Source organism: Platichthys flesus, chromosome 13 (genome assembly GCF_949316205.1).
Source record: "Platichthys flesus chromosome 13, fPlaFle2.1, whole genome shotgun sequence".
NCBI classification, from domain to species: domain Eukaryota; kingdom Metazoa; phylum Chordata; class Actinopteri; order Pleuronectiformes; family Pleuronectidae; genus Platichthys; species Platichthys flesus.
In genome coordinates this window covers 2618863-2644774 of record NC_084957.1, presented here as the reverse complement: position 1 = coordinate 2644774, position 25912 = coordinate 2618863, and the positions used below count along the sequence as shown (strand labels likewise).

The 25912-nt window shown below is 43.4% G+C and overlaps 1 protein-coding gene across 1 annotated transcript in view; it reads left to right on the top strand.

Moving 5' to 3' along the window:
• Nucleotides 1–25912, top strand: part of LOC133967722 (inactive dipeptidyl peptidase 10-like) — a 77526-nt gene that overhangs the window by 29480 nt on the left and 22134 nt on the right. The window contains exons 4-5 of the mRNA XM_062403350.1: nucleotides 15739–15833; nucleotides 15931–16005. Of these exons, the coding sequence (XP_062259334.1) occupies nucleotides 15739–15833; nucleotides 15931–16005 (170 nt within the window). The remainder of the gene's footprint in view (nucleotides 1–15738; nucleotides 15834–15930; nucleotides 16006–25912) is intronic.

The following is a 25912-nucleotide window of genomic DNA, read 5'->3' as shown; positions in this document are numbered from 1 at the left end:
GGTGGGGACATTTCACCCGTCTGTGGATTTAAGATGGCAGATGTTTGTGCACGTCACTGGATGACTGATCACTCTGCTGCTCCGCTCACTAGGTTTTCTTGCGTTGAGTCATAACTCACCTTGATTTTATTTTCATTTTCCTAATTAGCTACCTAATCACGCCAATTAATTTCTATTCCTCTGCCACTCAGGGTGGTGGAACAAGGGCGGAGAGATCAGCCGTGTGCCGTCTGCTGCCAATGATCTGCAAAGTGCTTTGCAACATGTGGATTGGTGGCAAAGTCTTGAAAAAGTGAATTCTGTTCTATTTTCGACGCTTTGTTCCACTCGTGAGCTCTGTCAGCATCGTTCTCGGGGTTAATTGGGATTTGCATGCTTCAGTGCCTCCCATTAATTAACATTAGTGACTCCTCAAGCTGTGCCTGGAACTGCTGCTGGAGCATAAGTGCAGGGACAACTGTGTTCATCATCGCTGACATGTTAATGCATGTAGCACATACATACATGCATTAGAGCGTATAGGTTGTTAATGGCTGCTCCTGATAGGCAGCTTGACACGTCCATGTGCACAGTCAGACCCACTCACATGTTTAAATCCTCTTTCTGTCCCATCTCTCGTGGACTCACATCGTCCTGCTTCCTCCTTCCTGAGAGCTCCATCTCTACCTGGTGCTGAGCTCTCTGTGAAGCCGAACACCTCCCCCACCCTTCTACATCTTCCATTAAGCTCCTGTTAGCTCATCCTTCTTTAGCAGCTCCTGACGTGCCCATTATCACTGCTCTGAGCAGCCAGTGGATCAGAAGGGAGAGACTCTCTTCACCTCTCTTGTCCCTGTGCTCTCTTTCATTTTATGTGATCTTCTTTTGTTACAGTGTTAGACTCAGACATACGCAAAGCCATTAGTGCACCAGGAGTCCGTGGATTCATCCTTCAATAATGTAAGGGGAATATATATAAATGTGCTTCATCGTTTGTATAACAACCCGAGATGAAGAGGAGGAGAAAAAGAAAAACCACAACAACTCTAAGTCATAACACCGGGCTGTCGGGGATCTGTCATGTCACAGCGCCCGGTGTTTAGTCTGGAGAGGAGGAGGAGGAGGAGGAGGAGGAAGAGGAGGAGGGTGGAACAGTGCAGCAATCAAGAGGAGAAATGAAATGTCTGTCAGCCGCTCTGTAAAGAGCTGCTCGAGTCGCCCGTGTGTGCGTGAGCGACAGAGAAGACGACTGCATGTGACAGCTGGAGAAATTGTTCTCGTCCACTGATGCCTGGCTAACAGGACACGTTACCATCAGTGTCAACGCACAACTGGAATCTGAACATTTTCAGACGAGGTAAACTCTCCAGTGCTTTTTACTGTGTGTTGTTTTCTGTTTCCTGTTGAACCTCAGTGAGAGATACAGGCTTCTGTCCTGAGAGGATATTGTCATCAACACTGAAACAACATGTTAAACACTTCTGTACAGATGATATGATATCTAAAGAGTTATGTAAACATTCCTCTTCTGTATCTAAACAGTTTTGTCTCTTCTCTCAACTTCAGAGCAAAAATATCCATGTTTTCATAAATCTGCAAGCTGATATCAATCCTGATATGAAATGACAATGACCTGATAGTCTTTAACTCAAGATGTTTGCAAAGTGACCCGTCACCTCCCGCCGCTCTGAGGGAGACATGATGCTTCTTGTCAGCAAGCGCCGGTTTTGAGTGATTTAACAAAGTCGTCACATGATCTCTAATCGGATCTCTCTGGCAAAATGGAATTAGAGGTTGTGATGTGACGGCTTCACGCTGTGGCGCCTGACAGCATGTGGACGTTCTGAGGCACGAGTCCTCAAGTGTCACGATGATGTTCATTCATTAGTTCTCAGTAATCAGTGTCTTCACTCGTGGCTGATCGGACCTCTGCTCTGGTTCGTGGTGGGTGGAGCCCCCCCCACCCAACAAACTGAAATCCCCTGTGATATGGAAGGGCCTTTAATATAAAAATCATGATACAGATACAGAGGTTTCTTTGACCCTTTCCCATTTGCATTTCTAAAAGCTGAATGAAAATCATGGTAACTGCTCATCTCTGCTTCTAAAAACCAAATTGCTGTGGTGAGAAAACATTATCTTTGTGAGTATCGACCTTAATGACGATGCAGTACAACACATGAAGCCGAGGTATTGATTGGCTCGCTGCTGCTGGCTGTGCAGGGGAGACAGTGATGAATTGCATGGAGGAGAGTGGCTGACAGGTCTCAGCAGCAGAGCAGCCGGGGGTTAGAACCACCAGTCACAGCCCATTCACGCCGAGGGACGTCAGCTCTGTGCCTGTGACTCTGGGGCTCGTATTAGGGAAGAGGGTTTGATACCCAAGCATCTTAACAATCTATATGTCCAGATATCTCTCTGTTTGTGTGGATCTGATACCGTCAAATATGAGTCCTCCAAAGGCAGAGTTGTGGAACTTTACATGGCTCGGCTAGTCTCAGAAAGTCACTTCTCCATGCGCCCGGCTGTGAAATGGCTTCGTGCCTCGAGGTTCGTTACCTTGGAGGCCAGTGGAGGCCAGTTTAAAGCTTTTCATCGCATTTCGTTTGAGGCGTTGGAGGGAAATCGTTTCCCTTCGCCCTCTTATTCCCGTCCAAAAGACAGAAAGGAGGCTTTAAAACTGCGGTAGCTTCACCAATTAAAGAAAAAGAACAGTTTGCATCTATATGCCAAACGGGTTGGAAGGAATATAAATAATGCTTAGATGAATAAAACTGTCTGAAAACACCCCATTCCCGGGCATAAGGCAAATTTAAAAATAATGTGACTCTCCTGAACAGATGACAAAGAGCTGAGTACAGTAATAACATAATAGAACAATGTGTAGCAGCTCTGAAAATCCCTCCACCCGACAAATCCGTGAAGTTTTTCATCTCACGTCCTAAAACATATTTTTAAATGACTCTTGAGTATAAAGGAACATTTATTTCTGTTCATACAACATCTGTCTATCAATGCAAATGCTCCGCTGTGATGTTTTTGTTGTTGTTGTTGTTGTTGTTGGTCAAATTTGCTTGTTTAAAACAATTATTCCTCCAGCAATTTAATTTCAGAGTCAGCACATTAACAGTTATTAAACTAAGATCAGCCACAAAGAATCAGATTCATAAAGTGAGTGAAACATTGTGGAGTAAAACAAAATAATCATCATTTTGTGTAAATCATTTATTGTTCTGCACAGCTGATAAAGAAGGACACAACATTAACTCAGCATCAGGCCACGTGGAGGCGGAAGCAGAGTTCTGCAGCCGGGGAGCAACTGGTAAACGCTGTGGTTGTGTTTGGATTCAAAAAGTCAAATTGTAATTTCTAAGGGGGGATTCATGGCCACTGAAGTTTTATAGACTGTAAAGAATAACAAACAAAATCGACACAGTGATAAACAGCGAAAGCAATTGTTTCCTCGTCGCCATGAATATAATATCGTGCAGCTTGGTTTATAGAAATGTCTTGTTTCCTGGAATGTGAACGATCCGGAGCGTTTAGTTCTAATGTATTTGTAATTTAAAAGACAGATAAGGTTTATTCGACTATTATCTCCTTATTGGTTTTGTTCCTGCTGCTACAGGAATGATTGACACTGTGTAATCTGATGTTATTCATGATGACACCTGGATGTCCCGGCTGCTTCTCTTCATAGTAATTCATCGTGAACCATGAGGAAGGTTTGTGTAGAGTTCAGTCCCCGACTTGAAAACTGTCTCTGAACAAAGTCACTGGGAGGAGTCTGTCATGTTGTCATTGTACTGGTTCAAACTAGTACAAAGATGAGTTCTTCATGTCATACGCTGCTGTTGTTCTGTCAGTAATGTGCTTTGTCAGAATGTCAACCACAACTTCATGATGGTTATGTAACCTTCAGAATTTATTGTTTGTCTAATGCTAAAGTCATCTAATTCAACCAGACCTTTGACCTTGAGCTGTCATTGAAGGGATTTGAAGCCTTGTCATCTTCTTCATGAAGTATGAAAACCTGATGAAAGAATTCAAAACAAAATACTGAGTTCCCATTACAAGTAATTCAAACTTTTATTGTAAATTGATTAGTCATACATTTCCATCCTGGTGCAGTGTGAAGTCTTCTCTCCCAAAGCCCTGTGTGTGTTGTGTGTTGATGTGATCACAGGTTCAGTGACTTTACAAGCAGAGAAGAAATCATAACCAAAATCAAAAAGAATATTCACTGTGACTAATCATCCAGCTCAGTCGCTTTATTTTCCATCTGAAGGAAGGAAAACCAGATGAAACTCCAACCAGCAGAACTCATATTAAAAACTTACCCTTAAATATTGTTTCTAAGATCCAAACACACTTTGAATATAATACATTTCTAAAATAATATGGGCCTGTGGCAGCGGTTGTGTGTGGTTGTGTGTCGTTGTGGTGTATAATGTATGGATCCACTTTACAAACACGCCTCTGTGCTGCCCCCCCCCCCCCTTGGGTCACGAGGTTCAATGCATTATGGAGTGACATTCATATTCCATCTCTAACCTGCACCCCCCCCTGCCATAAGGCTGTGACATTTCACTTCATTAAGTCCTCTGTACTTTTTATTCTCCAGCTCAGATACAGGGCCGCGGTGTGAAAGGCTGGTGGCCGGGCGATGAATTAAAGATGGCAGGTTTAAATATAGACTCCTCGGGACAAAGGGGGTATTTCACCCCCCCCCCCCCCCCCCGTCCCGTCCTGTCCTCTGAGACCAGCGCCTCCTCACTTGAAGCATACCTCTACATATTCAACCCCAACAACACAACAACAAACGATGAATAGATCTTTGTAACCAGTGTGTGAATCAGAGCCTGAGACGTCTTCCTGCTCCGTGCCATCGAGCTCCATTGTTTAGAAAGAGGCCGACTGTTGCACTGGGTGACGTGTTCCTTCATTTCCATGGACACACATGCTGTAGTCTGTGTGGACTCAATCCTGCAGGCAATGTTCTGCTGCCCAGAATAATGACTACAACACAAAAACAAATAGTCAGTGCACAGTGTCATCCCAGTAAGGCTCAATTTTCATTTTCAAACTGAAACGATCTCTATCTACACCAGCGTTTTGGTTCCATATCAGTTTGAATCCTCCTCATCCTTAATAACATGTGGACAACATGTAGATGAGGCTCCTACCTGTTGCTTCCTTCTGTCATCATTTCCAAACTTCTCAGTGTAAAGACTAAAACGCTGTTCCCCGAGTTTTCTAACTGAATCATCATTTACAAACGTATCCATCCCAGTGTGAACACCAGGCAAATCAGTAGCAGGGTTAATGAGTTTTCTAGCAAAAACCCATTAGTGTGGATGAAGCCCCAGAAAGCACAGACATAGAAAGAATAGATAACATTGGCTGTAGCCCCCAAACATCCATCACCACTCTGGAGCAGAACGTTAAACCAGTAACATTATAATATTGTCACAATTTGCTAACCTGCTTGAAAGCTTTGACCTTTTAACACGTCCAGCAGACAAGGAGCAGCATCAGCGTTCATCTGGAGCCGGGGTTCTGTCGCCCTGATGAATGAACAGTCCGGTTCCGGTTCTGGTTTTGTTGTAGTTCAACTCCAAGGAAAAAACCATCAGTGTGTTTTATCAGTTCGATGTTTCCTGTGTGTTCAGCTTGTCCTCGCCCTGTGTCTGTGCTTCTTGGTGCAGCACAGACGGCGCTCAGCGGGTCTGTCAGTGATGTTCTGTTTGAAACAGCTGCTGGATATGACTGACGGCAGGTGTGAGCCTGAATCACAGGAGTGAAGCTACAAGCTGTCAAACCTATAAAGAGGAAAACACTCAAATGCTAAAAGAGCTGAGGGGGAAATTCAGCTTCATGACGAATCTCCTCATCACGCGACACAGTGACACGAGATACATCACCAATCTAAACACATACTGGTGCAGCTTCCAGTTTGGATTTAGTTTTAACAAATGTCTCCCTCTCTCATGATAAAGACATACGACCTGGTCCTGACATCATCTGATCATAAGGGGACAGTTCTTCATTTCACCGGCATAAGAAAATGTGTCTCCATTTATCCCTCCCCCCCTCGTGGTAAAAACAAAAACAGTCCGACTACACTGATGGATCCAGTGTCACTGTGTTTGTGTGTGTGTGTGAGAGAGAGAGAGAGAGAGAGAGAGAGAGAGAGAGAGAGAGAGAGAGAGAGAGAGAGAGAGAGAGAGAGAGAGAGAGAGAGAGAGAGAGAGAGAGAGAGAGAGAGTGGGGAAGGAGAAGCTGGAGAAAATCAATATGTGGTGGACAGTGTAGATATTGTGGTGGTGGAGGCCACACATAAATCAATGTAGGTGAGACACTGAGAAGAGTAAAAATACTTTGGGTTCACATTTATAAACTTGATTTGGGTCAGAGGACGTCAGCTGAGAGTTCGGCTCTTTAAACAGGACACGTCACTCCTCTGCCCCCGGATGGTCTGAGGGATCGGATCTGAAATACTCAGTGCTGCTCTCATGTGACCACCTTCTCATCACATATATAGTATTTTAATAAGGCTGAATTGCTTATAGAATGGTTCTAATAGAATAGAATGGATCAAGTATGCTACAGTGACTGAAACTTGACTACTAGTCGTTTTCAAGCCACTGCTCTGTTCTCCTGAAATCCTGGTTTTAAGCCACGTCTGACAGAATCATCGCACACAGAGGTGAAACTGAATGTGTGTGTACTTGCACACATATATATATATATATGTTGCGTAACATATTTCTCTCTCAGTAATATCACGAATATGACTGCAAGCTGTTTGATTTTTTTAAGGCTATGAATGAATCAAGGTCCAGAAAAAGGTTCTAATGCAGCTGAAGCTTTTGTGTATTTTCTCTCCACAGTCGACAAAGTGCTGCTCATTGTGGGAACTGTTGGTTTCTCTACACATTGTGAGGCTCTTGACCTTCAATGTAAAGTGCTTTGAGATAATGTGTATTATCATTTGGCGCTATACAAAAAAAAATGGAATGGAACTGAAGTGTTAGCTGTTAAATTCCTTTCCTAACGTCTGCACTTAGCTGTTTGATAACAATAACAGTAAACTTGATTCAACTTAAACTTAATCGAGCACAAACAAATCAGTCAAACTAAAGAACGAAACATGCTGTGAATGAAAACTGAAATACTCTAATTGTAGTCATGAGAAGTTAAGTGGTAAAATGCAAAACAAAACAAAAGCAGAGGAACAAATGCTCTGCTCCTTTTTAATCCGTCTGAATGTTATGATCAAGCTCATCGAGGTAAAAGCCAACAACATGAAACCAGGTGTTATTTCAGGGAGGTTAAATAAAGATTGAACCATCAAGCTAATTAATTCCAACTTGAAAGAGAAACAGCCTAAAAGATGCTGTTCAGATCAAGTAAACATAAATCAAACCAAGAGGACAAATCAAACTAATTAAGGTAAAACAAAACCTCAATTATTCTATTTTCAAAACATCAAGAGAACAACCCTCCTGCTAGTGAGTCTAAATCTTTATTTATACATCAATTAGCCTATTTTTAACTTTACTTCTTCAGCAGTGATTATGTTCCTGGTTCCAGTTTGTCGTGTCTTGACAAAGTTTGTTTCTGTGAAATAAACTTTCATTCAACTGGAATAACCTAAAACACGGAGCTCACTTCATTAATCCAGTGGTGTTAACATTGAGTTGAAAGCTTTACGCAGTGCCCGTGATGTAGCTGTATGTATCACTGGTGAGGTGACCTGGTGATGAAGGACCTTGAGATCATGGACACGTTCCTGTGAGAGCCACGGGGGAGCTGCAGGTTCCAGGCAGAACTGCTGACTGCTCAGGAACAGCTCAGCATCCAGCTGCCGGCCGGGAGGGCAGCTCTGAATCTAGAAAAAGACCTCGCTTCGAGGGAAGGACTGTAGGACACGTTCCATCTCAGGGGAAGCTGCTTTAGTTGCTGACTTTGTTTTAGATGAAGGTGGTGATGAGGAAGAGGAGAACAATGTACAGAGGGTAACAACACATTCCAGATATCTGGTTTGTGGTGTTGTTGCTCCTCGTGTACACAAACAGACAAAAAAGATGTGTTTTATAAGCGAACGCATGGTGAACCAGTTGTGTATGTGTTAATGCAGCTCTCCATTCAGCCTTGTGTTTCTCATTCCTAGCTTGTAAGTGTGAAAGACGTAATGGGGCTGGAGAAGGAGCTCGGCACACGGAAGAGGAAGCTGTGAAAACAGTTCACCTTCTTGCTCTCGTCACTTTCCTCCAGGTCTGAGGGAAATGAAGCGTGTGGTCATTAGTGCTTTTCCGTGGGTGGACAAATTAGAACGAGTGGGAACATATACAGTGAAATATAGAGCAGCTACACATTCAGGGGAAGAGTGTTGGTGATTTTGCACATGTAACGTTTCAAATGCACGGTGGAGATCATCGGCAGCACTGACCTGCATGTGAGCCGCCTGGCACATGACCCACAGACATCCTACACAACACATAACAAGTTAATTAGAATAATTCAGAAGGTCTCGTTAAATGAGGTCCAGTGATTAACTCACTGACTTTACTGATGGAGGGTTCACGTTGAGGAGGTGTTGTGCTAATCTACACTATCTCCTAATCATCTCATCTAATCAGAGAATCTAGTCAGAGGCCAGAGGGATTCCAGAGCAGGGCTCTGATTTGATCTGTCACTCACTGTAGATCCAGAGCAGCAGGGTGCTGGAGGAGACTCAGGCTCTGATACAGACGTGACAGGTGGAGAAATTCAGAGAAAGACGACGGTGAACTTTAATTGTGCTGTCATGTAGAGCGATGCACTGTACAGATGGGGCAGTGATGGAAAAAGTAAAAGGGAGCAGCAGGGCGAGCAAGCAGAGGGTCTTCAAAATAAAAGATCTGTCTTTACAGTCAGAAGGTTATTGGCTCCTGATTTTCAATTAAACTTATTCAACAAATGTCTGACTTTATATCCAGCAGTCAATCATTCAAAGGTAAATGAATACACACACCTCAACAAAAATAAAGTAAATTCAGTTTAATTTTAAAAGCATTCACTAGAATTTCTTGATTTCAGATAAACCAGGCAGGATGAACACAAACATTTCTAACTTCACACAATGTCCGGTACACAAACACTGAACAAGTGAGAACAAGTTTTTCCTAGTCCATAAAATACACATTGTAAATTGTAGTTTGATTTACTCAACATGTTCCACCCACTGTCCACCAGTGAAGAGCATGTCTCTCAGTTAAATATCCATGAGCTCAGCTCGCCTGCAGCGGCTTGGCCCTGGGTTCAGACTCACAGGACTCAACTTGTCTCGAGGGTAAAACCTGTAGAAACTCCACAGGCCATGGTTTTCAGTGAGACTTGAACTAAGCTGTGATTCACTGTGTGGTTTGTGTTTGTGCGATCCTAACTCCTTCATTACCTGAGATGACAGGATTAACAGTGCACAAGGTGTAATTTCCTGGCCATGATCTTGTCTTAAATTCCCACCTCAGGACTTAATGATGAAGATCTTCCTCCACTGACTCTACGGAAATGATGCAACAACACTCTCACGGTTGTAATTTCAATCCGAGTTCACTCGTCACAAAGTTTGAAGTCCTGGAGTCTCTCCCTCTGCAGCGCTGCCTTGGTCCTGTGGCTCTTTGAAGTCGAAGCTCCGCTCAGAGCTCACTTCATTCTTCAGTCACCAGGACCGGCCCCAATGCAGGAACATGAAACCGATCATTTGAAGTGTGTAAACTCTTCACAGCCTCGTCTCTGTCAGTGGAAACATCCAGTGGAGAGGCCACAGTTTGACTGGTGGCCCCATTGGGATGTGATCACAGCCCCGGTTACCCCCCCCCCCCCCCCCCCCCCCCACCCACTTGAAACATGAGTGTGTTTGCTACTCAGTGGGATCCAGTCACAACTATCACTCAGCTTGTGTGTCATTACTCTCCTCTGTGGTTAGTTTTTGTTTATCCACCGGCGTTACTGAAACATCTTCAACTCACTAAACCATCATTTCACCAAGAGATATGTGATTACATAATATGATAATCAACGCTGATGTAATCCTGAATTTAATCTAAGGTTTTCAAACAGTTAGTACATGTTCGTTTGTAGTTGAGCTGACAGACGTGATCTTCAACAGGAGATCAGAAGGTTCTAACCCGTGAATCTCAGGTGTCATTATTAATTAAACTCTTTCCCAGTAGCCGTGGCCACTGGCCCTGGATTCCCACTCTCCAGCACATGCGACCATTTCTTTTTTTACTGTGTGCATCTGCAGAACCTCGTGTTCTATCTTTAACAAGTTGGCTTTGAGCTTGACCAGCTTTGACACCCGGGGGAATCTCAGGGAGTGCACACGCAGCATTCAGGCATTACACAACCTTGGCTAAATAATTTGTGGGCGCTGTGCATATTGCATTGTGCCCAGACTTCCCTCTTGGCCCCCGGGCTCTGCACTCCATCGGCGGTGCATCTCAATATGCCGATGGAGGGGCTTTCAGTCGGGCTGGAGTTTGTCTCTTTTTGTTTCTGTGTGAGTGAGGTCAGTGCAGATGTGGACTGAGAAGCTCTGGCTCACCGTCAGATGCTCTTCAGGAACAACATCTGTTTCCTCGGAGGATAAATAAACATGTGGTGACGTAACGTGTCTCTTTCTCTTCTTGCTGCCTCCGGCCTGCAGGCGGAGTTCACCTCTTCTTCTCCTGACACTCGTGGCAGTTGTGAGGGCAGCAGATGATTTGTATCATCAGAGGAGCATTATAACGCGTCTCGTAGCTCGATGAGTGTGAACAAGTGAAGACAGATATCATCAGTGTGCCCTTGTTTAATCCCTTGTACCTCTGTTTACCAATTACACTGGAATCAACACTTTACCAGGAGGCGATGTTGAGGGATTACCGCTGTTAGAGTTTTGATAATCTGGATGAAGTGATAGTTTTTCTTCCTTTAAGTCATTTGTGCGTTTCTCACCTTCTGTTTTTTTCTGGTGCTGTGAGCTATTGGTATTAATAGAGCTGTGGAATGTTATTATTGTTTTAGCAGCTGCATCGTCTGTATGGAAGTCGTGAGCGGCCCAACTGTCCCTGCAGCTTTCTCCCAGTTCACTTAATGTGTAGTGAATTCTCCCTGTGCATCATTAACCCTCTGATCTCTGAACCGTGTGTGTGTATCTGCCCCAAACTGCCTCAAGTGTTACACAACGATCCACGGACCATGGCAGTGCCTCTCGGTCTGATATGAACTCACCAGATCTCCCTCCACTGTCCCTTCTTCTATTTGTTATCCCTCTGTGTTTGTTAAGAAGCTTCATCGCATCCTAACGTATAGAAAGTAACATTTTCCACTCGTGTTGACTTGTTTTCTGTGTCAACGCTCACTGCCCCCGTGGGGGTTTGCATCTAATGGCATCTTTCTGTTTACAGCAGAATAACTCTCAGCGCTCGCTGTCTCAACACAGTTTGTCTTTGTTTGGTTCTTTCATTGTCACCGGGCTGTGTGGATGTTCCAAGTGGGAAAATATTCATGAAGAAATTAATAAATATCATAAATAACATCATGATGCTGTGTCTTTAGTAAGAACACGTTCATAATGTCAGTGTCAGAAGCTTATTATGGAACCTGAAGCTATGAAAGATTATTAATATTACAAAGGGCTCCATGACTAAGACCAGAGATCATGTGACAATGACTATGTGACACCAATATACTGATATTAGCCGGATTACGATAGATCTAACTAAGGTCACACAGGGAATAAGCAGCAATTGAATTAAGACGTGTGGAGCATGACGGCACTGACCTGTCAGAACGAGACTTCAACTGCTGAAAAATCAACATCTTAAAAAACGCATAATGATAAACAAGCATTCAACGGTGATGAAAAACAGAATTTAAATTTTAAATTTGTTCCTTTTAGTTTTTCAGTTCTTTATGTATCGTATTCAAAATCCAAATGACCTACTTACCCATAATGAATCTAGTAGAGTTATGCATATTATCAGATCATAGATATTTAAGGTCTGAACCACATCTACATTTAGTTTATCAATACAACAGATCTGTGACGTCTGAAGTGACACACATCACACGCGTGTTCCCCTGCACGAGGCCAGTCGTCTGTTATCATCTGGTTCAAGGAAACAACATTCCCTCCCTGTTCTGCTCAGCATGTCCAGAGTATTGGGAGCTCTGGTTTGAATGAGAAGAGGCAGAGCTCTGCACACTGGTTGAGACTGATTCCAGCTGCCGTCACACACACTGATGATGTCTTTTAATTCTATCTTGAAACACAAAATGACACTTGTCTGATGGAGTTTCCCATCATGGCAGGTGTTGGCCTGCTCCACAGCACCGTGAGCGTTTCATCCTCCACACACGTGTACCTGTGTGTTTGCAGAAACGAGTCTGGTTAAAAGAAGCCCGAGCGTTTCATTATTCACGGCATTACAGACGTGGATCATCACTTATACATAAGAGTCCCCGTCTGTTCTTTTTCAGGAGCGTTTCATTATTTAAGGAGACAAGTGCAGAGCAGGGCGGAGACTTATGGTAATGTTTTAAACATCACACGAGTTACCGCCTTTTTTTTATTTTTCCATTTGAAAAATAGTGTTAATATGAGCTTTCACACCGCTGGACCATCTTCTGGTTGCGTCTGAAAATGATGTAACTACCTGTGATTTACAAAAATGCCCATGATAGATGCAGAGCCATGCTTTTGTCTCCTGATTCAGTAACTGAAGGGCAGGTTTGGGAAACACCAGAGGAAGCTGATGGGGAAGCTGATCCTCCGGCTGCAGACAGAGAGCCGTCCAAACGCAGCCCCGCCAGCTGATTGGGCTCAGCCTGATTTCAGCAGACACATCTGTGTTGGCTTGTTTATCACTGCTGTGTGTATGTGACTGTCGGTGACCCTGATGACCCAGACGTGACCCCTGCACCCAGCCACAGAGACACTAACTGTGTTCCCAAGACGGCTCTTAAAACCCAGGCCCACAGGTCGTCTGAGCCAGATGATTATTACAGTATTTATATTGTTGTGTGACCTCGAGTGAACCACGACTGTCTCCCAGTAAAACTGCAGCCAAGAGTTCATCTGCTCCAGAAGCTCATTGAGACCCATCGACACATTTTAATGGTCGACAACCTCGAGTAACAAGTGACTAGATGTTCTCTCTATCTCTACATCTATCTATCTCTCTATATATCTATCTCTCTATCTATCTATCTATCTATCTATCTATCTATCTATCTATCTATCTATCTATCTATCTATCTATCTATCTATCTATCTATCTATCTATCTATCTATCTATCTATCTGTCTATCTATCTATCTATCTATCTATCTATCTTTCTATAGATCTATCTATGTATCTATCTATCTATCTATCTATCTATCTATCTATCTATCTATCTATCTATCTATCTATCTATAGATCTATCTATCTATCTATCTATCTATCTATCTATCTATCTATCTATCTATCTATCTATCTATCTATCTATCTATCTATCTCTCTATAGATCTATCTATCTATCTATCTATCTATCTATCTATCTATCTATCTATCTATCTATCTATCTATCTATCTATCTATCTATCTGTCTATCTATCTATCTATCTATCTATCTATCTTTCTATAGATCTATCTATGTATCTATCTATCTATCTATCTATCTATCTATCTATCTATCTATCTATCTATCTATCTATAGATCTATCTATCTATCTATCTATCTCTCTATAGTGCTATCTATCTATCTATCTATCTATCTCTCTATAGATCTATCTATCTATCTATCTATCTCTCTATAGATCTATCTATAGATAGCTAGATCTATAGAGAGATTTAGTGGTTTGTGAGAATCTCATTAGCAGGAGAACAAACTAGGTTTAATAGAATCCCTGAGTCTCAGATGAACTGAAAGAGAAGCAGTTAATTGGAAGTTAATGTTAAAAAGTAATTTTAAGTTTGGAAGTTTTAATTTTAAGTTTGGAAGTTGTAAGACCATAGTTTGATCCTGTAGTTCCAGTTGCCTTGGAAACCCCAAATACTTCTGACAGATGTGCCGGCAGTGTTGAAATGGAATGTATGAATATGAATGAGCAGAAAAATAGATTGTGTAAAATATATAATACATATCAGGGCATGACTTTCACCTATTCACACAGTGTCAATGTACATCCATTCACCTTTTCTTTTTAAAGTTGGGGACCGACAGGAGTCCCTCATTATTCTGAGAGTGAAGAGCAGAACAGGGAACATACGCTTCAACCCGATCAGAAAGCTGTGAAGCCAATTTCAAAGATTGTTAAGTCATCAGGAGCTCGTTGAAGTCTGATCCGACATGGACGAGGGTCCGAGAACCTACAGCTGCATCACTCAGAACCACGTGATGAAATCCAATATGTTAGAATAATCCAGTGTGGACGACAGCATCAGGGACAGAAAGGATTTCAGCTGCTGGGTGATGGTGACATCTCAGGTGGGAAGGTGTTGAGTTGCTGGTGCTCTAATACTTGTGTAGTGGGCTAGACATGTTACTCAGTGAATATTATAGTTTGTCGTATTGCTATTACTCATTACACAGACTTGTTTTTGAGCAGAAAGGATGAAGGAAGTAGCATTAGGACTACAGGTTTCACTGTGGGTGAAACAAAAGAGAACAGACACATGATGTGACACCGAGCAGCAGGGAAAGATGTTTACTGCTTTAACAATAATCCCAGCGGCTCTCCTCGAGAATCATGTGACCACAGATCCCATTTCTGCAGCGTCTGCATTACGCTAACACCAGTGGGTCCACTGAAAGTCCAGATGGAGTTCTAACCCCTGTTAGCAGGAGCTGCCGTAAAGAAAACTCTGCAGATGCATTCTGGGAGTGGAGAGGAGCTCAGGCGCGGTTCTGCCTTGAAAATCAAGCGACCGACCGGTGACCACTGATGACAGATCATTTGGGGCCAAGGCTGAAATCCTGCAGCAGATTAGTTGTATATATATTTGTATTTTTTTTTTAATCTACTTTGTCACATGTCCTCCACTGTTAATGGGATTTTTGTGTAGAAGATAATATTGTCAGTGAACTTTTTGGTTTCAGTTTCTCACCTGAGACTCTGTAAAGAAATCATAGTACTTCTTGGCTGCTTTTAATTTGAAAGATGGAAACATTATTGTCAAACCCTGAACCAAAGAGAGATTTACCGTTTACAATCTGTACATTGAGCATTGATCAGTCACAGTTGTGTTGTGTTTATGAACCTGTCTTCTCTGTGTGTGTGTTTGTGTGTACTTGTCTGTCATTTCTGTTCGTGACCATCCCACATTTCTATGACATTTGATGAGGGCGAGGTTTGTGAGTTGTTTGGCTTTGACACAAACCCGACAATACAGTCACATCAGTACAAAAGAGGTTTTCCTGGCTGTGCCGCACAATGCTCTGCAAATCAGTACAGAACATGTTGTGTTACATAGAATATGAAACATGTGGAGCGTTGCCTTTGAGTCGGCCCTGCTGCGAAATCTCCCTTTTGGGCCGTTATTTCATTTGAGGGAACAATTAGGCAGAGAAAGTATTTGGTTTTGATGGCGTCTTTGCAATTTTAAAAACGATTTAGTGGTTTGTTTGCTCCGGTCCATTCTACGATGGTCCATTCTTCTTCTTCCCCCTTTTGTCGCTTTTCAAAATTCAATCTCCCTCATAGAGATGTGTTGTGTTTCCTTTGTTCTGTCGCTCGACACAGACTCAGAAGTCATCTACAGGAACAGCGACGGCCACGTCATCAAGTTCAACATCCTCACCAATGAAACCGAGATCGTTCTGACCAACACAACATTTGTAAGTAGACAATACTCTTGCACACTCTGTACATATCATATTAGGGTATCTGTGTATGTCATAGTATTGATCCTTCTTTATGTCTTATTTCTACTAGATCAATTTCAACGTGGCCAAGTATTCTGTGTCCCCCGACCTGAAGTACGTCCTCTTCGCTTACGATGTGAAACAGGTGAGTTCCTTCAGAGCACATCAGCTCCTTTTCCAGATCCTGTCCAGTCTTCAGATTATTAAACCGATCGTGTCCGAGGAGTCTGTTGCTTTTCACGCAGCTTCATTATATTTGTTCTAACTGTATCTTTAAGTCCCTGTTGTTAGAGATCATTCCATTGTGAGCAGACGGCTGCCTCGCTGGCCACAGTGGCCTCAGGGTGCAGCGATGGATGAATGGCTGCGTTATGTGTTCGTGATTCAAACCGTTACATGATCAGAAAAACATGTTTTCAAGCATGAAAGTTTAAAAATAGTGATGAAAATAATCTTCTCAGGCCGTCAGAATTCATCAGGCTCCTCATTGGCTGTGACGTTATGTCTCTGCTTTGTTGCCACAGACGTCAGCAGATGCTCTGAATGTAGTTTCACTAATGTTCTTCCTCTGTGGCACACACATTACACAAGGCTTCAGAAACCTCTGTAGATTCAACTAGGCTAAAGAAACACTGAGTGCATGGAGGGTTTATTCCTTTGTGTCTCGGGTGGACCTGCACCTGGAGAATATCAATGTGACAGAGTGATGATGCAGTGGGTCAGTCGCACATGTTGCTGAGGAAATTCACACATTTGCTGATTTGCATTAAGATGCTTCACTGGTTCACTGTGTTGACAGGATGAAGACATCAGCTTCGTTAATGCTCCAGTCATTTGTCAGGGATTTCTGAAACAGATCTATAGTTTAAGGTTTAATTGTTTGTGTGCTGGATGTCGTGTGCAGAGATTTTTATCAAGAGTCAAAGGTGCATGGTGATAGAAAGGTTGGTGTTCATCCTGCCTGGTTTGTCTGCATGGAAGACCTTGTTGTTGTTGTTGCTTTAAACAGAGATCTGCGCCCGTTGTGGCTCAGTGCGTGTGTGTCTGTATCTCAGTCGGATTTGGTGAAATTATAATAATCAAATTGTAAAGATTTTGACCCGTGAGACCCGGTTGCTGCCGAGGACAGGAGACATGTTTAACTAGTTCTGCAGAGTCTTGCTTTTATTATTGAACGTATCCAGAGTCTCGTTATCCCCTGTTTGTCTGTGTACTTGAACCCTGTGTGTCTTCCCTCACGTTGCCAGTTGGTTGTGTGTTCCTAGTGTCGCCTCGTTCCAGCGTTGTGTATTTGTGAGTCTCCTAGTGCAGGACCATGACCTGTTTTTCCTGCCGTTGCCCTTTTGATTCCTTCGCCTCGGACCTTCTGATCCGACCCCATGCTCCGACCTGGACTGATTCAACTTCCTGAACTCTGCCTTGTGTGAGCATTCTAAGCTCCTCTGTTCCCCGGTTCTGATACAAAACACACAACCAAGAAGCACAAACAGCACTGCGCCTCCCATGACCCTGAAGAGATCACACAACGACTGACTCGTCGATTAGATGGACTGTTAGTGAGATCTGTTTTCCACACACACACCCAGTCTGTAGTTTGTTGAATCAGCAGGTAGATGATGACCTGAAGACTTTAGTTTGTTATTCTGTTACATCAGCACATTTACATCAGTCACTGCTTTCATCTGGACTTTTCCCTTTGATCCATGTGAGAGTAAAAGGTTTGAACTGTCATTAAAAGTCATTAATGTGATGATCATCGTTCCCTCTCTCACTTGCATCGTGTATTTTAATTTGCTGCATGATAATCCATCTCTGGGTCATAAACACAACCCGGCGCTGACATGTGTTGTGAGAGCTGAATAAACATCGGCCCCCTGCTGCTTCATGCATTTTGACGAGGGCGGGGTCAGGGGTGATTAAATCCCTCCGTGGCCCGGGTCACATTCATTCACTCACAGGGCAGCGGGGCAAAGCTGAAGCATAATCACCAGCTTTCCATCAGAAAGAGAATAGATGCAAAATGAGATATGCAAATGGGATCCTTCACTCGGGGACGGGATCAACTGTGAGGATTCGTGACAAGGCAATTAATCTGAACTGATTTGCATATTTCTCAGAAAAGGGTTAGACTCATAATTTGGCAGAAACACGTCCAGTAGCCAGAGGCCCAGGTTATTTTTAGCACAAGGTTGTATATTGAAGTAAGAACAGTCGAAATTCTACTAATTGTTAAATTTCTAATGTTGTATTTACCAGTATCTTTACTTTCTGTAAGAAGTCACATGTAAAATTGCTTTTTAATTACATTTACCTTAGTTTTCTATTTCATTTCCTAATTACTCAACAACTCAGATGGAAGAACCTTCACTAGTTGCTCATTAGCATGAATGTTATTCTTACCGGCTCTTCATTAGTCACCAGGAACAACTTATTAGTATTGAATTATCCAGGAGCACTTTTTACACTCAGTAGACCAATAACAAAAAGTCCTATACTGCTTATTGTTATTAAATATGTAAGATGTTGTGCAGTAATTACAATCTACTATCAGGAGAAGACAAATTTTTCACTTAAATGGTTTACGTTATCTGACAAAACACAAAACTACAAGTGTAATAATGTCTGAAGTATTTCTGATTTGAATATGACATTTTAAAATCCTCGTCACACTAGAACTGAAAGCTAATAAACAGATGATTAATGGTGAAAACTGCGGCAGTCTTTATGAAAGTGATTTGCAGAACACTTACAAAAATACCCATAATGAATACTGAACAGGAAGGCTGATATATCCACCTCTAGCGCGGGAACTTCAGAATAAAAGCATGCCACAACTTTTAATGAATCAAATAAAGGGAAAAAATATAGAATGTAAAACCTGAATGATCACTCCTTTTTACAAGATTGTAAATCCATCTAGTTTTTTACCTATTTGGTTATTTGTATCATGATCACCTATAGTATTTGACTGGTAGACCCCCCCCCCCCCCCATCCTACCAGGAGATATTCCGAGGATTGTAGGTGTGAGCCTCCTCTCACCAGAGGCTCGTCGGCCTCCAGCCTCCACATGTCGTGTGGTTCGAAGGCAGAAGGATGTGGTGGAGTAAAGGTGGTGGAATATCTTCCCCTTTGAAGTGCTGCCAAACTTGTGATGAATAATTAATAACATAACCAGGACGCAGGCAACATCACCAACTAAAATACACTATGAAGATGCAGCCGCTGGATAAAAATCAAACATAGCACAAATTTTCAAGTTTAAATTAATAATGTTATGAATGATTTCCCTTCTTCATATCCAGCATCTTCAGTAACCTTGCCTGCAAATATCTGATTTCACTTGACAGCTTTACCTATATATGATTATTATGTGTTCGCTTATCTCGGAGCAATAAGATCTCGACCATGTTGTAATCAGGACAGTTCTATACCAGATAATACCTTATTGATTATTGTGGTTCCAATCTCCCAGTTTAATAATAATAATGATGTAATCTCCTGACAGTCTGAATTGACTGTGAGCTCCCGGCTACGTGTCGATGCATCTTGTTAGAGCCTCTGTGGAGCTACAGCCTCAAATCAACAAAAACAACCCTGAGCTGTGGTGAAGAGCAATAACAGCAGGTCCTTGAGGAGAAAGAGATTATGTCTCTAACAGGTTCATCTCCGCTGCACTGAACCAAACAACACATTCATCAGAGCTTTAGTGGAGACGTGTGACAGCTTGATACTGGTTTGTGTTTCCCCTCAATTTATACACTCAATCGTTTGTTTTAGTTTGGATATTACAATTTAGTTTAAAATATCTTTTTAATGACTTAGGGAGAAACAACACTGTGCTATGTTTTGGAGTTTAAAGCCCAGAATTGCCTGAAGTCAGCAGCAATCACACCCCGGTGTTGTTTCTGAACCGCTTCCTTCCCAGGCAATGTTTTATGCATCCGTCCATCTTAATCGTCTTGGTGCGCAGCCCTATCCGCAGCCTGTGGAACATTACAGTGCAGTGAAGGGAAGTTCTTGACCATCCCTGGGCAGAAAGAGAGGATTGGAACAGCTGCACTAATGGTTTCTTGTCCAACATAAAGAGAAGCAGCCCCGCCGGCAGCCGGGCTGATGGAGCAGTGGAGGCAGAGCACGGTGGAGGAGGCAGGAGAATGGATCAGAGCCTCGGGCGGCAGGAACAACACACATCAATCAGGAGACAGAGACACAACACAACACGTCAACACAACACGTCTACACACCCACTCCTCTTTCGTGGCTTTGTCCTGAGATGATGCACGATTCGGTTTCGCTCAACATAAAAAACATTGATGTAGAAACAGAAAAGCTCGTTAGCTGTTGAATTTAATTGTGTCTGTTTCTCTTCCCACGTTTTAATCCATGCAGGTAGGATGGAGGAGTTTTTTAAAGGAGCAGGTAATCCATCGAGACAAACAATGATGCACAATCACATTAACACCTACAGTCCATTTAGAGACACCAGTTAACCAATCCCCACTCTGCTTGTCTATGGACTGTGGGAGGAAGCCGGAGTAACTGGGAGAAACCCACACAGATATGGGGAGAACATGCTAACTCCACACTGGCTTAACTGGAATTCAAACCAGCCCTCAACTGCAGGATAAGGCTTTATTTTTTTATCATTGGATCTTGTCACTGAACATCTTCAAACCGGTAGTGGTGGTCACTGATAAGTTCACTTTATCCTCAGGTGTAAGTCGGAGCCTTGTTGTTTAAGGTGGTCAATGTGTGGTAAATATATTAATGAAGCAGAGTGGTTGGTTGATGTTTGTGTTGGGGGGGCCATCTGATAGAAGTCTTTAGCAAACAGGGGCTTCATTTAGCAGTTAAAGAGCAGCATTCGTCTTTGTTGAAAGGATTCTGGACAAACGTTGGTCTCTAAACTTTCTCTTTCTGGTCTGCACCAAACACAGGAGAGGAAGCAAGCAGTGTTTTTGAAGGTTGAACATAAAGGTGCAACAAGGAATGGATTCATCTACAGAGGGAATAGTCTCACAGTTTCAATTTATGAGAAAGAGGCAGTGTGGCAATTATAGCCGACTCAGCATGGAAGGCATAACAAGGCAGATAGGCGATTGCAAGCACGAGTCAACACAAAGGGGAAAATTCAATGGTGAAAGATTCTGTCCAGAACCTGCAGGAGGCATCGTGAGCCAATCACAGACAGCAGCAGCAGCACACATGGAAAACATGGAGGTGAAACACAAAAGAGCAAATAAAGAGATGAGTCTATGATCCTTCCACACGATGGGTTTTAAGAACGTTGACTGCTGCAGCCGAAACAAGGATCCCATACCGATACCTCATAGAGTCCACGTTGTCGTAGGATTGTTATAAAACTGTTCCTCCTTAAAACAGTCAAATCACATATTTGAACATGTTATACATGGATGTCTATCAGGGAAATGTCACCTTGCTGACTTCTTACACATATAATTTTATGAAATCAGTCACACATTGAAAAGCACAAGAGCTGCCCCCCCCCCCCCATTGACTGGAAATCAACCACAGTGTTTGTATCAGTATTAGTTACAAAGGGAAATGTCCCCCGTGGCTTCAGGCTCTGTACACAAAGGTGGTGCTTGTTAAACAAGCTGTTGTTGTTTACAGTCTTTTTCTTTGATTCGAAATTGAATGACTAATGTTCAGTCGTGTAGGTAATAAATAATATAATCTAATAATAATGAAATAAAAGCATTACAGCAGCCAAGCCAACAGCTCTGGCTCGGCCCAGTTTGTCCTCTGAGTGAACACAGCTGATTGACTCTCCTGATGTCTCCACTGGGACCAGAGAGACGTCCACGTTCTGGATAATTGATCATGTTTCAGTGAAGCTGCTGACAGCGTGAACCTCATCTCTGAGTAACTCTTAGCTGGAGATAGAAACATGGAATCCCTGCACTGCCTCACAATAGATGCCCAGAAGCCTCCTGGCCGTGAAACATCTGGTGGAAGGTACAAGGTCAGAAAAATGCACCCCCCATAGTCTCCGGAGCCAATTTATAAAATAAAGAAATTCTACGACCATATATAGGAAGGGTTAGAATTATGAATTTCCATGCAGCATCAAACTTAAATTAAACAACTAGTCAGTTTAAAACAACTCCCTTCCCCTTCAACATCTAAGTCTGTTTTTTAGTTTTCAACAAAATAAATCTCCTAAACAAATCAATGTATTGTAGTTTCATTGCTGTGCCTTTAATGTTGTTATAATGTTCATGGCATCAGCTTAATGTGTAACACTCATAATCAATCAAATGCCTCTCAAACCCTCGGCATTGCATATAAATAAGCGCACACAACAGGGTGTTGTTCTATATGCGTGTGTGTGTGTGTGTGTTTCTTAACCTGCAGCGTGGCTTTTATGTGGGTTTGTTGTTTATCTCGGGCTTTGATCTGAATCGCACTGTGGCGTCTGTCCTTGCACTGAATCATAACCTGAAACGAGGGATGAAAAGAAAAATAACAAAGGCGGCAAATTCAGAAGTGAAATGAGTAAACACACGTCTCCTGTTGATCGAAGGCTTTGATCCCGTGAAGGCTTTGATCCGATGAGTCGTTCTACACTGAAATCTTTGTTCTTTTAATTTGTGTGGTGCGTCAGTCTGCCCGTATGGATCTGTACTGGTGCCAGTGAGAGAGTCTTCTGTCGGTGGTTCACCTTTCTGGATCGTTCCATTCCACTTTGTGACGACACCTGGATCCTGGAGCCGTTTAACTCAAATCAAATCTCATATATTTTAGTTTTTTGCAGATTAGGCCAGGCTCGTGTTTTCAGGCTTTGTAGACAAATTGCATTGCAGAGAAACTCACTGCAGCCCAGTGACTAGTGACTAACTGTTGAATCTGATAGAAGACTCTCTCTCTCTCTCTCTCTCTCTCTCTCTCTCTCTCTCGCTCTCTCTCTCTCTCTCTCTCCCTCTCGTGTGGGCGTCAAGTGGACTGATTTCCCATGGATTCCGAGTGACAGCCTCCATTGTTTCCACGGCCAAGACATAAATGGATTGTGCGCTTGCATTTGTTCCTGTGTTTGTCTTGTTCTGACTTCTGCTCGTCTTCAGGATTAGTTATATTAAAAAATGAATTTCCTTCTTACTTTCTGAATGTGCAGAGTAATGCAGATGGAGCTGTCTTTAAAAACTCATTCATTCTATTTTAATAGTGGGATGAGCTCATATCCCGTTGTTCCACTTTGAGCCTGAAACGCTGAGGAGAGAACAAAGGAGCTAAGTGGCGAGTGCGATTAGGGAGTCATGGATGTGAAGCTGAAAACAAAGGGAGACGATGATAAGGACACTTTCTCTGCTGTGACCACCTGGTAGGTTAAAAAATTACATTTCACCGTAAAGCGAGCAACATCCCTGTCTTCTGTTTGTGTGTAAATTCATGATCTATCAGTTGGAGGATCTAAGACATGCAGACGGTAAACCTTTAGTGGTTTTAGTTCCTCACCTGCCTCTGGATACATGTGCATTGTCAACAAACAGCAGACACACAATTCAAAAACCCCGTCAATCAAACAGTATTTCAATGCAGCTGCTGATTGAGAGAAAGAGGAGCATTGCTCTCTGTGAACAGGATCTGCAGCGTGAGGGACTTTCAGACAACTTTGTTTAATTGTGTTTGGGTTTCCTTCAGCCTTTGGGATTTACTGAACTTATTCTGTTGCTCCAAGTTGTACTCGACGTGTCTTCCCTTGTGTGTCTTTGTGTTTCACCGGCCTCCCTTGTGTATTTTGTCTGTGCCCTGCTTTAGTCTTCTTTGACGGTTCATCTGTTCAGTTGGGCTCAGTCCTGTTGTGTTGCTGCCACGCTCCCCCGGTGTTTCCTGTACGTGTCTCTGAGCTTTGCCTCTATTCTGCTTGCTCAGTTTCTTTGCGTTGGCCTACCTGCAAATAGAGACACAACTCCTGCCTGTTTGATCGAATGCTCTATTCTGCGCAGCCCGCCTGGTTCCATGTCGGCAATTTGGGACCGGTAAACTCCTCAACCCTTCAAATGCTGCATTTAAAGCATTAACAATGAGGGGGACCACGACCTGTCGCTTCATAATTCACAGTAATTGTGTGTCAAAGTGAAAGATTGCACGGTGGTGGTAATAATCCCCACGGGCAGAACAACAACAGCAAGGTTAAAGATAAGCTCCCAACAGGAATGTTATCTCCAGGGAACAGTATGGTTCTGACTATGGGACGGTTCTGTCCCCCAGAACAGAGAGGCACCTGCAGATCAGCTGTGAGCTTGGCCACAACACAAGTGTCCACAAGACAGTGACTGTCTCCGAGCGTCATGGGTTTGTTTCCAGTGACGGTCAGAGCTCCAGCAGACTCCCTGTCCGTCCAGCCGTCTCCCAGTCCGTCCAGCAGACTCCCTGTAAGTCCAGCAGACTCCCTGTCCGTCAAGCAGACTCCCAGTGCGTCCAGCAGACTCCCCGTCCGTCCAGCCGTCTCCCAGTCCGTCCAGCAGACTCCCAGTCCGTCCAGCAGTCTCCCCGTCCGTCCAGCAGTCTCCCTGTGAGTCCAGCAGACTCCCGGTCCGTCCAGCAGTCTCCCGGTCCGTCCAGCAGACTCCCCGTCCGTCCAGCAGTCTCCCCGTCCGTCCAGCAGTCTCCCTGTGAGTCCAGCAGACTCCCAGTCCGTCCAGCAGTCTCCCAGTCCCTCCAGCAGACTCCCGGCCCGTCCAGCGGTCTCCCTGTCCGTCCAGCAGTTTCCCAGTCTGTCCAGCAGTCTCCCAGTCCGTCCACCAGTCTCCCAGTCCCTCCAGCAGACTCCCTGTCCGTCCAGCAGTCTCCCAGTCCGTCCAGCAGTCTCCCAGTCCCTCCAGCAGACTCCCGGCCCGTCCAGCGGTCTCCCTGTCCGTCCAGCAGTCTCAATGTGAGTCCAGCAGACTCCCTGTCCGTCAAGCAGACTCCCAGTCTGTCCAGCAGTCTCCCAGTCCGTCCACCAGTCTCCCAGTCCCTCCAGCGGTCTCCCTGTCCGTCCAGCAGTTTCCCAGTCTGTCCAGCAGTCTCCCAGTCCGTCCAGCAGTCTCCCTGTCCATCCAGCAGAGCGGCTGAGATTCCTATGATCTGCTCCGACTAACAGATTTGTCCATGTGTCTGTGGCCTTCACCCGTTTGTTGCATGTTTTACACACCATGAGGAAAAGGCTTCTGATAGTAACTCCTCACTTCAGATAGTTAAACTAACACGAGGGACCCGTCTCTTGGTTCTCGCTCCTTTGGGCCATGTTTTCTTCAAGTACATCATGTTTTTGCAACTGATAGAAGAATTTGGTCCAAAGGTACAAAAATAAAGATGTAAGAAAGCTGTAGTTACCAGTAAGATGATGATGCAAGGTTCAAGTAAATTGCGTTTGTCTTTGTTTTAAATTTTTTAGCTGCAGAGGAATCTTTCAAAGTTGTTTTTTCTCCAGTGGGTGAAGTTGTTTGAAATCTTTTCTTTTTCCTCGTCTCAAGTTTTGATCAAATTACAGGAAGGCGTGTTGCAGCCTTTTGAAGTTTGAGCACTGGACTCTGGGCTGAAGATGAAATGGTGCTCGGTTACACTTCTTCTCCCAAGACACTGTTTAAGTCTCTGGGCTGTTTATCTACTCAACTTGTTCAAGCGGATTTTGAGTGAGAAAGAAATGGCAATTCATTCTGACACGATTGGTTAGTGACCACAGAGCAATAGAGATTCAACCCACTTGATTTGTTGAAGTCCCAAATTAGATTTGACTGAAATTCAAAACGCCTCTTTCCACATGAAGATGATCCCCTGAGGCCCATTGAATGGTTGGAGGATAACAAGGCAGATAAGAATTGACATGTCAGTCGTCCAAGGGGAAAGAATATTGGGGAAATCATTTGATCTGTTGTTAACAGCCTGATCGTGTTTTAACTTTGATTTCAGATTCTAAAGGGAGAGCTACAGAAGACAGTTATACATCTAATATCTGTCTAATCTCTCTGTCTGTCTGTGGAAGTCCTATCTAGACTAACTGTTCATCTTAGCTTGTGTATTGTTGAGGGCCAGAAGAAGGACAGTG